The 15590-nt window shown below is 42.4% G+C and overlaps 1 protein-coding gene across 1 annotated transcript in view; it reads left to right on the forward strand.

Moving 5' to 3' along the window:
* The window catches only part of AGBL4 (ATP/GTP binding protein like 4), a gene marked incomplete at its 5' end in the record, with an annotated part of 872835 nt that overhangs the window by 648790 nt on the left and 208455 nt on the right, over nucleotides 1–15590 (forward strand). Inside the window, one exon of the mRNA XM_017743442.1 lies at nucleotides 15001–15090. Within this exon, the coding sequence (XP_017598931.1) occupies nucleotides 15001–15090 (90 nt within the window). The remainder of the gene's footprint in view (nucleotides 1–15000; nucleotides 15091–15590) is intronic.

The following is a 15590-nucleotide window of genomic DNA, read 5'->3' on the forward strand; positions in this document are numbered from 1 at the left end:
CTTCCACTGGACCAGGCTGCTCAAAGCCCCATCCAACCTGGCCTTGAGCACTTCCAGGGCTGGAGCAGCCACAGCTTCTCTGGGCAACCTGTGCCAGGGCCTCCCCACTCTCAGTTTGGAAGGTACCTGATCTGCTGCTTAAAACAATCATCAGTTCTTCAGTGGTGATCTGTGGTCCCAGAAAAAGCCCGAAATAAGGTTTAAAAAAACCCAGTTAATTCAAGGCAGTCAAGCAGAGTGTGCTCAAGGACAGTCCTTGGATTCTGTTCCTGTTTTCAGTTCACATCTTCTGTCAGCCCTGGGAAGGGTCTCTCACTCTGGCCTCCCTCCTGAAGTTACACAGACAAGTTAGGTGAGAGCTGGGACAGGGAAAGAATATTTCAACACATCCCCTGTAATTTAGGTTTTCCAAACTGTGTTCTAACTTTGAGCCTTCAGGGAATCCCAGTCTTCAGGGATGGGAAAAGGTGTTTATGTCTTCATGCTGAAGCTACTTTTCTTTGTCCTCTAAGTCAATATTCACTGGATTAGCTGTTGAGCAAGAGCAACCATGACCCTGTAATCTTGTACCCAGGGTGTCAGTGTGGAAGGAAGGAAAGCAGAATTCTGGTTCATGTGCTATTTAATGCTATGTACTTTAAAAAAATTTAAAAATTCTCCACACTAATGTGTTTAGGACACTCCTGGAAGTGCAAATGTGGTTTCAGGTGTTTTCAGGCTAAAGAAGGGGTTTTGCCTGGCGACTTTCCTAATTCTGGGCAAGCCTTCTTAGCCTGTAAGTGTTGCAAACTCAGTGATTGTTGCCACTATTTTTTTACCTCTGTGATTTTTGTGGTGCTCTTCCCTTTAGGTACAGTTTGGAAATATCTATTAAAACTAGCAGGAGAGGCAGAGGTATACGGATTTCTGGGAGACTTGGCCAAAGCTTCGAAGAAGTCTGGTTGCCTATGGATACTGACATCTCCTGAACTAGGTGACAGCTGAATGCAGTTTTTGAAGATCTAAACTATGGAGTTAAATGGGATTTAGGCTACTTTAGTGACTAAATCTGTTTGTGGATTTATTCCTGAATGTCTTTTGAAAGGTTACTCATCAGTTCGGTGGAAGAGCAACAGAAAGAACACAGGATTTTTGATTTCTCTCCTCATATTCAGACAGTGCTACATTATGTGTTTGATAGAGGACAATGACCTTCAGAAAGTTTTCCGTTATTTTAGAAGCTTTCTCAAAACTAGGACAGTGGTCTGGGCTCAGCCCTGACAACTTCTGAAAAGCCTCTCCAGGGTTCAGTCCTAAATATCATCAGTGTGGACATGTCTGGTTTGAAAGCTTAAATTCTGGAGTGATGAGAAAAATCTGCTTGAATTTAATAGCATGGAAGCTCTCTTTTTTCTTTCTGTGCCTTGCAAACGTGCAGGGCTGTATTAAACCAACGCTCTGGAAACAAAACCTCTTAAATCCACTCTGGCTCTTGCATGTGCTCTGTATGGTAATAACTGTGGCTAATGGGAAGATAGCTTCTACAATTATTATAATCAATAGATTGGGAATGCAAAGATAAAGCAAATTAGGACTAATCTGTTCTCTGTTTCTTCTAAATCATTTCATAAACTGAGAAGACAGTCGGTGCAAGTGCTGACTTTGCTTTTCATTCAAATCGAGCTTTTGTGTCACATACTGCTAAGGAGAGCAGGGATACATCTTGTTTTTCCACTTCTCTGGAGTCTCTCTATTAATTTTTCTTTCATCTGAAATAGCTCCAAATCTCTCAAATATTTTTGATAGGAGAACAGTATGGTTGGGTAACACAACTTTCATCAGAGGTCTGGGTAAGACCAGGAAGGGTTCCCCGGGCCTGGTGGGGCCAGGGAGGTGTGGGGAGTTGGGGTACAGGTGTTTTGCTGGTGATTGTGCCAACAACTCAGTGGCCTGTGCTGGATGAGCTGGTTAACCCATATTGCTTCAAGGATTCATCACTTGAATGAGCTCGAAATTGCTTTTCTCTTACAGACAAAGTGCTGCCTGAGAAATACCTTTTCTGTAGCCTGAGGGATATTTGGGAAGAATTACAAACTCCTGTACAACTGGGGGACACCTCGCACAAACTGGGATGTATCTGGTCATGTTGTGTTCACTGATTCTCAGCTCCATGAGGAACCCCGAGGTTGGTTGTTGGCTCTGAAGCCTACTTTTTGATAAAGGGAAGCAGTGCTGGATTCCAGCTCAGCTGAAGGTCATTAGCATTCTCCTGCTGTATTACATGCAGATTTTCTTGGCTCACAAGAATAGCATTACATGGAGTATGCATCCTGTATCAGCAAAAGAAATGCATGCATGCAGAGATATAGCCAGGGTTTATAGGCTTATTAGAAGACTTATAAACAGTCCTCTCCTCTGTCCTTATTTCCCACTGACATTCCCCCCGTCTCTGTTTTCCCTTCTTCACCCTTACGTACTTTCAACAGATTGGGGTGAGAAGGTTTGTTTTTACTTTAAATAACTTAAAATCAGCGGTAGAGTCTTTGATCTATCACCACCCTGTATTGGCTGACCCTTGGGTGCACAGAGAGTATTTGGGAGTAAATATAAATTCAGTTATGCAGCCTTGGCTCAGGAATTCAAATGCCAGGTGGCAAAATTCCTTATAGGGAGGGGTTGTGGATGCACTCCTCCCTCAAACAGGAAGGGCTGAGAAGCCCAAACTGTACTAAATGACATCGGCATGCATGTTGAAATTCTCCCTGTACTTGTTCAGGAATTTTTGTACCATACAGAATATGTAAGTGGAGCCCTGTTAGCACCAGGGTGGTATGGGATAATGTGAAGGATGGGGGATTTGGGGAACATGGAAAAATGGATGAATCTTTTCCACTGCCCCTTTAATTAGTCTGTTTTTTCTATTTAAATCAGGATGGGAGTGGGGTGGGGAAACAGCACTGCTTCTGCAGGTGTGGCAAGAGGCCTGCAGAGGAAACACTGGTGGAAAGGATGAGAGAAGTCGATTTCAGCTGTAGGCCTTGGAGTGTGGTGACACAAAAGCAGGCTCAGTGGTAGCTGCAACTGGCTGGTTGGTTGCCAGCAGCCCACACTAAAGCGGACAACACCACCACAACCCTGAGCTCTGTGGTCCTGCTAAAGCTGGGTGCATGGCAAGGAAGCCTCCGTGATTCTGGAGATGTTTTCACTGCAATCATTGCTCCTTTGCATTGAAAAGCTGTTGCAGGCTCAAACCACCTTTGATGCTGCCCTTCTGTCATTCCAAAATGCATCAGGTGAAGCAGAAATCAAGAGTAAGAAGCTTAGAGATGCCTTGCTGAATGCCAGGACGTTCTGAGGACAATAAGGCAACGGAAAGCAGTTCTCTATGATCCAGGGTCATCTTCTTCCATGAGTCTTTTTCTTTGGAGTAGTGTTGAAACTACATTAGAAAGGTAGTGAGATGCACAGGCACTGTGATGGTTGACGTGGTCTGAAATTCCAGTGGACTGAACGAGTTAGGAAGGTACTGGTGACCAAAGAAGTTACTTATAGGTCATAGAGGTGATGTTTTTGCTTTTTTTGCTACTTTTGTAGGTGTTGTAGGGCCTGTGTAGCTCTACAAGTGCCTGTGCAGCTGGCACCTTTGGTGTTGGAGGGATGGATAAACAAACCCCAAATGAATTGCAAGTAGCAAAGTCCTGGGCTTTCCTTTGGCACTGAGTAGCTCCTCAAGTTCAAACCACTTAATTAAAGAGTAGTCAACAACGTGTCAATGCTGATGGAAGCAGTGGCACCATCTCGGGCATCCCTCTGTGATGTCAACTGCTGCCTGAAATTTTTCATTTGCTTCTTAATTTTTTTTTTTTTTTTTGGGTAAATATGCCCATTGTGCACACTGACTCACACTTTGTACTAATGAGAAATGTAAGGCTTTAAAAAAAACAATTGCACTGTAGCCTCATTACTATGAAAAATCCATTACGTGGAAGCCATTTGTCAAAGCCAACTGTTTAGTTGCTGTAATTTACATATTTATCAAGTTTGATTGGAATGTAATGACTTTGACTTTCTTCATTTTTTTTTAACCTTTCTAACCCTCTTTCCACGAAAAGGGTGTTTTGGTTTGTTTTATGGGAAAGGGCAAAACATAATTCAATTTACATTGACTATCAAATATATGTATTAATGTTTTGAATAATTTGAATATTTTTTTACATTGGAAATGAGTTTTGTTTCTGTGCTTTTACATGGAAACTAATGTGGGGTCTTATCATTCCATGAAGTTTTTGTTTCTACCAAGGGATCTAGCTGGAAAATAGCCAGTACAAGGCTCTCTAAATAAGATAATGAGTGTCAAGATAGGCAGTTAATATTGGATCTCTATAATTCTTGTAGTTGAAGGCTCAGAGTGGATGGGTTGCCAGTACAGTCACATGATATATTATGGGTGATTAATTTGCATCTGATGCTGGGGATGTTGTGACACAGCCCCAACTAGAAGTATTATATTCCCTAGACCACAGGCTGGTAGCCAGGAGGCTGCTGAGGACAGTGATCCACACAAACATCTTACACTCCACTGAGCTGTTGTATGACAGGCAAAGGTGACAAGAAGTTGCTCCAGCAGCTGATACGGGGAGTTGTTAAAGTTAAGAAATGTGGCACTGCTTGTTTGCAACTGGCCTCAAGTGAAGAAATCTCCTCCCTGTGCTATGGAAAAGGCTACAAGATGTGATTTGATGGCTGCAAAAATGTCAGGTGAAGAGCAGGATGCCAGCTCTTATCTGAGCTCTGGAACATGAGAATTGAACAGATCTGTGGTTTTCCTGAGAGTAAAAGTTCAGCTGGAGAGGTCAGTCAGTTCCTCTGGAGTAGTTTATGGCCCAAGCAAAAGCTAGAGCAATGCATAAAAATTAAGTCATTTTAAAAATATATAAACGCCAAGGGAAGAGGCAAGTGACACATAGAATGAAATTCAGCAAAAAAAAATGCTGTCTGAATACCCAGAAAAATACCTTCAGGTTGAGAGAATGGAATAGCTTTCCACAGAAATTGGGTGCTGACCAGATAAGGATGGTCTAGATGAGCTAAAAGGTCCTTCCCAGATCAACTGTGAAAGGGAATACAGATATTTTAGTGCCTAACTTTGAGAGCTAGTGAATATCAAGCAGCAGGTGGCCAGCCACAAATATAACCTATGTGACAAAAAATGATCTGCTACAGAAGCTGTGGCATGCAGTTCGTCAGCCCTTTTTCTGTCCTCTGCTGCTTCACAGCATCTCCCACTTGACATTCCTATCTTTGACGTGTCCCATCCTTTAAATAAATGATGACTGAGAGTGATCCCCTTGAGCTTCAACTTGGAGAGTGTTTTTATTAATTTATTTCTCGCTGTGCTAGATTTCTCCCCCTCCACTTTTAAAGGCTCCTTTGACTTTAATTAAAATTCTCCATAGGCTTATTGCCTTGAGAGAGAGAGAGAGTGTGAGTGTGTGTAAATTGGTTTTAACAGTTTGCTGACTAGATAGGTTTTGCAAAGCTCACACAGCCTTCCAGTGTGTGTCTGTGCAGGCAACAAAATGTGCTTTCCCTTATGTCCTGTGCTGTATTGATTGACTGCACCTCTGGAATTTATTGCTAACTAATGGTGGGACAAAAAGGACAATTAGGATCGGTGGACACTTGCGGGCACACGAAGTTAATGTGGTGCTTACAGGGAGCTTTGAGAAGGATCACATCTATGAGAGGAGCTGTTCTCAGTTTGTTGCAAGGCAGGGAACTGAAGTAGCAGTTTGGTTGGGGAAGGAGAAGGTTTTATGTGTCCAGGTGGAATTTAAACATCTTTGCGATAATTGTTTTTGCAACAGAGGGGAAAATGTCATAAGCAGCATCTGAATAAGAATGGCAGCTTGCTTAATTGTTGGCCCTTAATGGGAATGGAAAGTGCCCTGCCTTCAGGCATACATCTCACTGCTTTCCTTTGAAGGAAAGGACAAGGGTGTGACAGGACTTTCTCCTGCCAGACTCTGGGATTTATGATAGAGGTTCAATATTCTTAGTGCACTTCTGTCTGTGATCATGTGTGTGACACTTGCTGGTGCTGGAGTCGGTTACAAGTGAATGGGGAGTGCACACACCGAAGCAAAGCTGATTTAGGGCTGTTGCCTCCTCCTGAGCCACAGACTCCCTGACATCAAGTCCCTGTGATTAAAATCTGCAAAGAATCAATGAACAAAAGCAGGGGCCTGGCAGTGTGTCCAGGAGAGGTCACTCTGCTTTTTTGTGCTCAGGGGACCCTTTCCACCCCATCTTTGCCATCCTGCTTTCATTAAGAACAGGTTTCTCAGCCTGATTTGAAGCCAATGTCTAACAGTAAAGAAGGATTTGCTCCTGTCTGGCTTAGGGTTGTGTGTACTTCAGCCCTAAGGGTAGACTGCATCCCCCACCTTTGCTGAAGTATTTCAAAATTTGAATTTGGTGTGTAAGACCCTCCTCAGAGCACCTTAATTTTTGGTGCTGTGTGTTGAGGTCAAAATTCTGATTTCAGGCAAGCTGTGAATATAAAAAGAGAAGCTATTCACTGGTGTCTATTTCTTGCCTTGTGGGCTCAAGCCTCTCTCCAGACAGTGCTGGTGCTTCCCAGAGAGGTCAGTGTCACGTTCTGAGGAGCATGGCTCTTCATGAATCTCATTTCAGCAGGTTGCTTTTTATTGACTGCTAGCTCAGCTACTGAAGAGCTCACAGTCATAGTTCAGTAAAGGCCAAAGCCGCCTGCAGAACACCCTGCACATCTTGCTTGGGATCACTGCTTTCAAGGGTTTGTACACTTTATTCTTCCTAACCCTGTCAGTCCTTCTCCTTCTGCCCAGGGAGGGTCTGAGGTGACACATAAATCAGAAAAATAATCATTTCCTGTGTCCTGTAATTGATCATGTCCCCACTTCTTTTCAATGAGTGTTTAGGAAGAATAAGAGAGAGAAGGGTTCATGTTGTTCAAGTCAGTGCCAAAAGGTGGAACACAGGAGATTAATTGGTGACAATGTTGGTTGTGTTGCTTCACTGCTCCCCCAGGTTTGAGTCCTTAGCCCAGCAGGGTGAAACTTGGGTTGCTTTTCAATTTTTTTCCTCACAGAATGAGACTTGGCCCTACTTCAAACAGGTTTCCTGCGTAGGTCTCCAGCTTTGTCCACTATTTCTGCCTCCCCAACTCTTTTTTTTTTTTCCCTAATTCTCCTCCTGTTTTACTTTTTTCCTGTTTCTTGAGTGAATAGTATGAGACCTAGCCCCAGTGAATAGCAGTTTCCTAGTTACAGCTTCCCAGAAACATCTTCCCTGATTTTTGCATGTTGTGTTGCAGCTTGTTCCTTTCCTATTTTTTCATCCATTGGCCTTGAGAAGTTAGAGATGCTGGACTCACACATTCTGGAGTTGTGTCTCATGGCAGCTATGAATGTCATTTTCAGCATTGCCTTCCTTGGAAAAATCTGTGATGAGCACAAAGATGTGGCTGTGCATCTCAAAGAAACTAGAAGAATTTTGAGAATAGCTGTACTGGGACTCTCAGTTCTGTTCTGAAGTGCACATGGTTTTGCTCAATTTTTATATGTGAAAGTCTGAGCACTAAAGTTAATCACAGGCAAAGCCACAGCAAAACTGGAAAAAAAACCCCAAACCAAACAGATCAAAGGTGTCCTGGCTGCTCCTGTAACTGCTGGACTACTCTGTGAGGGGTTGGTAAATCCCTCTTCACTACCTTGGCTGAAATTCTGACATAAATTATTCTCTTATCTTTAAGTCCATGCATACTTGTAGCAAACAAACATAGCCATAGCCCTCTCCACTGGAGAGAGCTGATAGAGAATTGCTTTTTTAACAGGTGCTAGCATCATCTTTTGAATTCCTGGATTTTAAAGACAAACTGAAAAAATACCCATGTAATGTAGTATTTCAGGTGGAAATGTCTTGCATCTGAGTATTTTGGTTCTATCCCTTTGTAAAAAGTGAAGGCTACGGCCATCATGGGAAGAGTTCTAGAGGGATGATAGGTCTGAACACAGACCTCTACCAGTTAGCTTGATTCCTTCCCAAAGGATGAGGTCTGCTTCTCTGGGGCAGCTCCTGAGTGTTTCCATCTCCTCTTCACTGATGAGGGGCTGTGGAGCTCAGTTAAGAGAACCCTGTGGAATGGCTGAAGATCATTATTGCTGTCACTGGTGGTGACTGGAGAAGCACTGCTACATATGTAAGATACTGCATTTCAGTCTTATGCAAGATTTTTAGAGAGAGATAAATAGGATGTGCTTTGGTTTACTCAGTTTGTAATTTGTTGTTGACCATTGCAATGACAAAAAAAGGGAGTACTGTAGATCAGAGTTCATGTATTCAAATACAGATGGGTGAGTTCTGAGTCGATGGCATTTAAGGAAATGGCATTGAAAGACACTCAAGTAAAATGAAGACTTTAGCAAATCGTGTCTAGAATGTTTTTGTCTTGGTGTTTTTTTTCTTTTCCCTGCAGGTAAACTTTACTTTCTTGTTCTATATCATCTGAAGGACACATGCATTTTCTGGGATTTTGGGAATGATTTCTGGGGTCCTGGGATTAGGCATCAAATTTAACAAGATGATATATAGCTTTGAGGAGACACGTTTGATGTACCACTTAGCCTTCCCATAATTTACTGCGTGCCTCTGGTCTCTGGAGGGCAAGGGGTTGATCTACACTCCAACCTGACTTTATAAATAGCAAAGCAGAAGGGGGAAAAAGAAAGCAGGCTGGGGACCTGCCTGCTAAACTGTTATGATATGACAGTGATGCAGGTAGGTGACATTAAATGCTACTGTCTGCATCCTTAATTGTGGGTTGTCATCACCTTGGCCGTTTGAGGACGAATAATGTGCTGTTCATTTTCCAGATTTCTATTCTTATTCATAGGACCGTATGTTCCGATGCTCAAATGCATATGTATAATTTAAAAACAAAACCTCAGGTTTTTGGGGGTGGTTTTGGGTTGGCTTTTTTTTTTTTTTAGTGGAGACGCGGAGGGAGGAAAGATGTGAGTGTACCTTGACTGGTTTTGTGTGCAGTTAATTTTCCTGCCTCGAAAATGTAGTGAGCTGCCAGTATCAGAAAGCCCAAATGGAAGAGTGGTTGCTTACAAGATGTAATGAAGATTAAAAACAAGCAAATGGGGCTGGGAGGTAAGGGGGCTCTTGCTCTGTAGTCATTTGCCATTTCTGATTTTGCAAATAGCTCTGCAGTGTCATTCGATCTGTGCTTCAGCATAATTTTACCAGGAGATATTTCTGGCCTTTTGCTTCACAGTCAGATCCCTTTGCTGAGCTATTAAGTTGAAAATGCAGTCAAGTATTAACATTGAAGCTGTTTATGTAACCTCCCACTACATGGAACCCCTCCAGAACACCCTGCAACTGAGGAAGGGAAGGGGAAGGAGGGGATGAAAACTAAGAGCTGAGTAGAAATAGTGCCTGCTCTGGGATGTAAATAGGTCAATTCCTTTCAATAAAAAGAAGTTAGGCTGTTGATATATGCCTGTCTACTTAAACTGTCATCAAAGTTCACTCAGCTGTGTTCCAGCAGGGCTTGAGGCCGTTAGGGATGCACAAGGCATTGTTACAAAGGACTGAGAGAGGGAAGAGGAGGGAGGAACAAAGGCATAGCCAGAAAGGAGATAATACAGGTACTACACTTTGAGATTCCTGGTGGCACTGACAAGTGTTGATAACTCTGTCAACATCTGCCTTCAGAACACTGAGTCCCACTTTCCTACCTGCCCCTATTTGTCCCTATAGGATGCTAACTTGTGGCAGAAGTCTAAAGGTTCTTTTTTTCAGTTTGCTGCTGAAATATAATTTGCTTTGAACAAGAGCAAACCCAAATCCCAGGGCTTCCGAATAAGGGGGAGTTACGGAGGGGGAATACAATGAATGTCTTAATCCTGTGTCACCCTTTCTTTGAGACACTGTGCTACATTAAATTGATTTTGCAAATGAAAGCTAAAAGCTAAGCAAAAGCCACCAATCTATTTTGCCTAAAGATGATTTTAGTGCTCTTTATGTTCCCCTAAATGACAAACCAATTTGTTACCTGCCTACATAAACATTTGCCTATATTAGCCCTAGAAATGTTTTATTTTTATTAGCCCAAACTTTATCTTTTTATGAAGACACAGGGGCCCAATAAAATTAGTGTGCAAATATAATACCCAATTTGCATTTTTCCATGGTCAGCAGAAAAGCTGAGTAAAATCAATTTGATATTAGGTCAGCATATACATCAATAAAGCATACGCTCACACAGGACCATTGTAATGGTTCCTGTAATTTCTATGCTGCCAGAGTAAAGAGATTAAATAATATTAAATGCTCCAAAATAGCTTTGCTTTTAAGAGGAATGTAAAAGGAAAGAGAGACTTTGGCATAAAACGGGCAATAAAGGATAATAGTTGCACAATCTCCAACTTTAAAACATTGTGACAATGATCTCAGAGGCAGGCTTCCTGCAAAATGGCCCCAAGTCAGCACAGCTCTCATGCCAAAATTATGGTTAAGCACATTTTTGAGCACGATACAAGTCCGTCAAACAAATCATGTACTTAAGCACCTGACAGAGTCAAGGACAGAGCCTGAATGAAAATCCAGAAATTGAAAGGTTTTGGATGCAGTTTAGAGCATTACATGCAGGACCATTGCTGAGTAAATGGTCCATGCACAGGGAAGGCTTTGCTAAACAAAACCCAGACAGGACTGACCGAGTGTGGTGGGAGGTGAGGGGGGTCCATGAGCAGTGAGGGTCCCCTGTAGCAGTGCTGCCCCATCACAGACCTGACCTTCTGTGGCTTTTGCATGGGAGACAAAGCACTGCTGCCTCCCATTTCAGGTAAGAGTACATAGGAATAGGTGTCTGACTTCCAAAACCTGTAGTCCAGTCTTTGAACATCACTCTGTGGTGCAAATGGCATTATTTTGACTTTCTGTCCCACTTAGTTTCTTTGTAGTGCTCAGACCAACTAGAAGAAGGCAAGAAAGAAAAACTCATGTTTGTCTGACCTCACCAAGTCCAGTAGGATTTGGTAGTGACCAAAAATGCTGTTCCTTTGCACTCTTGTGTTGCTGAGATGCACACTCTTACCTCAAATGATATTTGTGGACAGAAGGAGCAAAGATAAATGGGATTAGGTGCTGATTTGGCCTCTTAGGAAAAACCAGAGTACAGTAAACGCTGCTTGGATTTGATTTGCTAAAGCAGGTTAATGTGGTGGAGACGAGGCACTTGGGGCAGCACTGACACCGGCGTTCGCTTTCGACACAGATGTTACAGCCCTGTTGGACACAGCCGAGCCGAGGTGGCACAGAGGAGTGGAATGCAATAGAGTTGTTTTGATTTCCTCTGTGGAGTCTTTAACTCGCAGGGTTTTGGATAAAAAATGCTGGCAACAGCCCACCTCGTACTGCAAAGTACCTGAGACAGGACAACAATATGGAATTCATTTGCAATGGATAACAGTCCGTTAAAATATATGTGGGTATTTAAATCGAATCGTTATTTGGCCATATGTTTTTAGGGTAATGGATTTCCATGGATTAGAGCCTTCTGGTCTTCCAGAGATTACAAGATTTTTCTAGTGATTTGCCTTTGAAGTCCTCTGCAAAGGAGTGAAATTCACTCCCAAGTTCTCCTGAAGGGCACCAGCCTAAAGGCTTTCTGGACCAGACTTCTAGGCTCAGACTCTCATCCTTAGTGCTACTTTGTGAACTTGAATCATTAGCTACATCATGGCTGCAAGACCTAGAGAAAGCACAAATCTGCAGTCCAATACTGGTCTGACAAGGGAGCAGAAAACATTCTGGATGTTGAGGAGTGAAATTCTACCTCAATATTGTTATAGAACTCCATTTTGGTAGTGCAAATGGAATTCCATAAATTTAATATTTCCGCTTGAAATTTCTAGATACTTATCATTAAGCTGCTATATACAAATACTGTCACTTTCATGTTTTTATAGTAGCATAAAAATGAAAATTGAATGAAAATGGCTAAGTGAATTTCCTGCCTTCCCGTAAAGGTTTACAATTTGATCTGTCTCTTTGTAAGCAGAAAATGTTCTCTGTGCGACCCTGCTTTAGTTGCAGTAGTGTAATGTGCACCCAGGAGTGGAAATTGCTGGTTCCTGGGTGAGAGCTGGGGAAGTGATGCCAGTGGGGTTGCTTTAAGTGATTGGCTTGAACATGCCACAGGTTTAGAGGGGAAGGAACGTGGTTTGAGGGCCAAACTGCATGAGTGATACTCAGAGTGAGAGATCTGAGCTGCTTGCTTGCAGCTAATGGAGCTTCTTTTCAGTATGACATTTGCTTGGTGCTGACCACCATTGTGGTATCTGGAGAGCCAGAATAGATGTTGAGGTTAGTGCTGTTTGTTCTGAATAGCACCTCAGATCTTCCCAGCTTTGCTCAGGGGAATCCTCCTCTGAGCAGAGGCAGGATGGCAGTGGGTGAGCAGCAGGACATGAGGAACGCACAGTGACAGATTGTTTAGGTCTCAGTCGTAAGTCAAGGCAGATATTATCCATGTTCATGATAGTGGTAGGCATCAAAGGGAAAAGAAAATGTTAATTTCAATCTTCAAGATACTTTCCAGAACAGGAAATGAAAACAGAACCATTCCAGACATGTCTACTTTACTTTCTTTCCAAGAAAACCTGTTTTGTCAAAGAGTTTTGTTTCTAAGATTCCCTGCTGTGGCATTTAGAAGGGTAGAAGTGGTACCACAACAGATGATTTCTCTGCATTTCCACAAGTCTCAAAGCTGTGGCTAAGTGGAGTGTGCCTTTCTGTCATTTTGCCTAAGTGGTTTTGGCATCTACTAAGCAAAGCTATACACTTCTAATCTTCCTAATTTTGATTGATCTTTTCAATCCTGAAGTAGAAAATAGGATGCATTTCTAATGTAATGTTTAAATTAAAATATGAAATGGTGTTTTGTAGTTTTTTAGTGGCTTAACCTTGGCTGGCAGCCAGATGCCCACCCAGCTGCTCCCTCTTATCCAGGACAGGGGGAGAAAACGAGATGGAAAGGCTCATGGGTTAAGAGAAAGACAGGGATATCATTTACTGATTGCCATTGTGGGCGAAGCAGACTTGACTTGTGGGAATTTTAATTTATTGCCAATTAAGATAGACTTCCATAGTGAAAATTATTGATTATAATAATGATTCTAATAACTTCTATGAAGCATAAATAACAACAATTTTTTAATTGAAAACAAACAAAGCCACTGAACATCCCAAACCCCAATCTTCTGTCCAAAAGATTCCTAACCAGGGTGCTGTTCCGGATCCCAAAGGGTGGCAGTCATGTTGCTGAGCATCACATCTGTGCCGAGCCACATCCCTCTAATGTAATGCTGTTTTTTCAAGAGGGGAGGAAAACTCATCTCCTCTTGCAAAAGTGATCGCAGCCTTCTCCTTTTGTTCTTTAAAGTTGGTTTGCTGATTTATCTCCTTCCTCCCACACTACTTAATGTTAATGCAAATGGTGTGGGATGGTCATTGACTTCTAGATGATGGTGTTGTGCTCCTTTTTGCTGCCTCCCACTTTTCTTCTGCCAGCAGAATTGACCCCAACAGCTGCTGGGTTTGCAGAGACTTTCTTTCTTATATTTCTTTGCCTCTGGGGCTCAAAAACATCAGAGAATGGTGAAGCTGGTGTAAGGAAGAACAAACGAATGGCTGAGTTATAGGGAGAGCAGCTGCAGGACTTTGAGATGCTAAGGAAATAAAAGAAGAAACCTGCTGCAATTGTCTCCTGAGAACAGCAAAAAATGTATTGATTGTTCCTATGGCTCTGTTAGGTGTGATGTGCCACGGGGAAGACTGAGCATTTCTAAGAATCTGGGAAGTTAAAAAAATTAACTAAGGTATGGTCTTGGGGGCTCTCACACATCTTTGAAAATAAAAGTCTAACTTAGGTAGATGTATTGCACACATATCCAAATTAAAATTTGGGGGGAAAAGAGCTTGGATTTAGTTTCCAGTCTGTAAACTTTGTACTTCAAAACAAAGATTTTAACTGTCTCTAGCAACTGGAGCATGCTGTGATTAGCATTACTCCTGCTGTGTGTGTTCAGGTTGAGATAAGACATCCAACTGAGGGCCTCACCCCTTATAGTCTTTAAAATTCCCAGAACCTATTTTGAAAGAGGATCATTTTTATTTGCTGTTTATTAAATGCAGTCACAGCACAAACAAAGGAAGGATCCTGCTTGACCCATGTAGTTTATGGCTGAAGCAGGTGGCCCAAATAGTGTGGTTTCAAAACTGAGGGATTAACCCATGTTAAGTTCAGCATAGTTGGGATCTAAATCTGCCTTCTACCTACCTGTAATTTGAAGGGGAAATGGCACATTTTCATGCCCTCACTAAGAAGGTTCCTGGATTTAATCTTGGTCTCTTTTGTATACTTTATTTTTTTTTAACTTTTCTTTCAGTTAGGGCTGATACAGTCCCAAACACTTAACAGACTTTAAAAAAATCACCTCTAAATCCTCCAGAGCAAAGCCTAATAAATATAATTTGTAGCACTTTACCATTGCTTGGCACTGTTAAGGCTTGTACCAGGTGTAATGCGGGGTGCAATTGGCTTTACCTTGACTGGAGCCCCACTGCTATTCCTGTGGCCCAGGGGGACATTTATCACGAGAACACAATTACAATGCAGTTAAACTGGCTGCAGTAAATCTTGGGGTTTAAAAGGAGAGCTAAAGTTGTTGTTGCAGGTTTGGCTGCACGTCATTAGTCTTGCAGCCCTCGTGCAGTCTGGGAAGGAGACCTGGTGACACTGCCTCTTTGGTTATGGATTGCGCTTGTTTGTAACATATGACTAATTTTAATAAAATTACGTGTTTTAAAAATTAACAGTTGCTTGTTTTTACATCTGGGGTGCAGTTTAAGGACCTTTATTTCTCTTTTTTCCTCTCTGTCCCCTGCCCTTTTCTGCTGCAGCAAACCTGCTTCCAGGGGCTGAACAGAAAGTGGTGTTCATCACTGCACGGGTCCATCCTGGGGAAACACCCTCCTCCTTCGTCTGCCAAGGTGAGTGTCTGCACCAAGGTGGCAGATCCGGTGGCATCTGATCTCCTGCTGATGCATGTGTTTGGCTCTGAAAGGGGACTGAGCTCATGTGACAGATTTTTCCACAGTGAGGATATCAGCAGAATCTCTCATCTAATACCAGCTGCTTGTCTTCTTTGAGGCCATGGGAATAGATTGTCTCCAAGTGTTGTGAATGTTTGCTGAACTTGGTCAGAATTGGGCTCTGAAGCTATTTGGGAAGAACGAGACGGTCACGCTCATATGCAATATATTTGTGTAAAGCTCCTTTCCTTAGAGCGTTTCCAGCCCATTTTCCTGGAGTTGGTTCTGTTAACTGCTTATTTTTTCTTGCTGTCTACTATCTCCAGCTTCTTTTCCATCACAAAACAGTGACCCTAGTTCTCCAGTTGAATTCTAAGAGGCCTCTCTTTGTCTGAAGCTGCTTCTCTGAGGAACACAGCTCCCAGTGGCTAACAGCTGTTTCCTGCACAAAACATTCC

Source organism: Corvus brachyrhynchos, unplaced genomic scaffold (genome assembly GCF_000691975.1).
Source record: "Corvus brachyrhynchos isolate BGI_N302 unplaced genomic scaffold, ASM69197v1 scaffold48, whole genome shotgun sequence".
Taxonomy (NCBI): Eukaryota; Metazoa; Chordata; class Aves; order Passeriformes; family Corvidae; genus Corvus; species Corvus brachyrhynchos.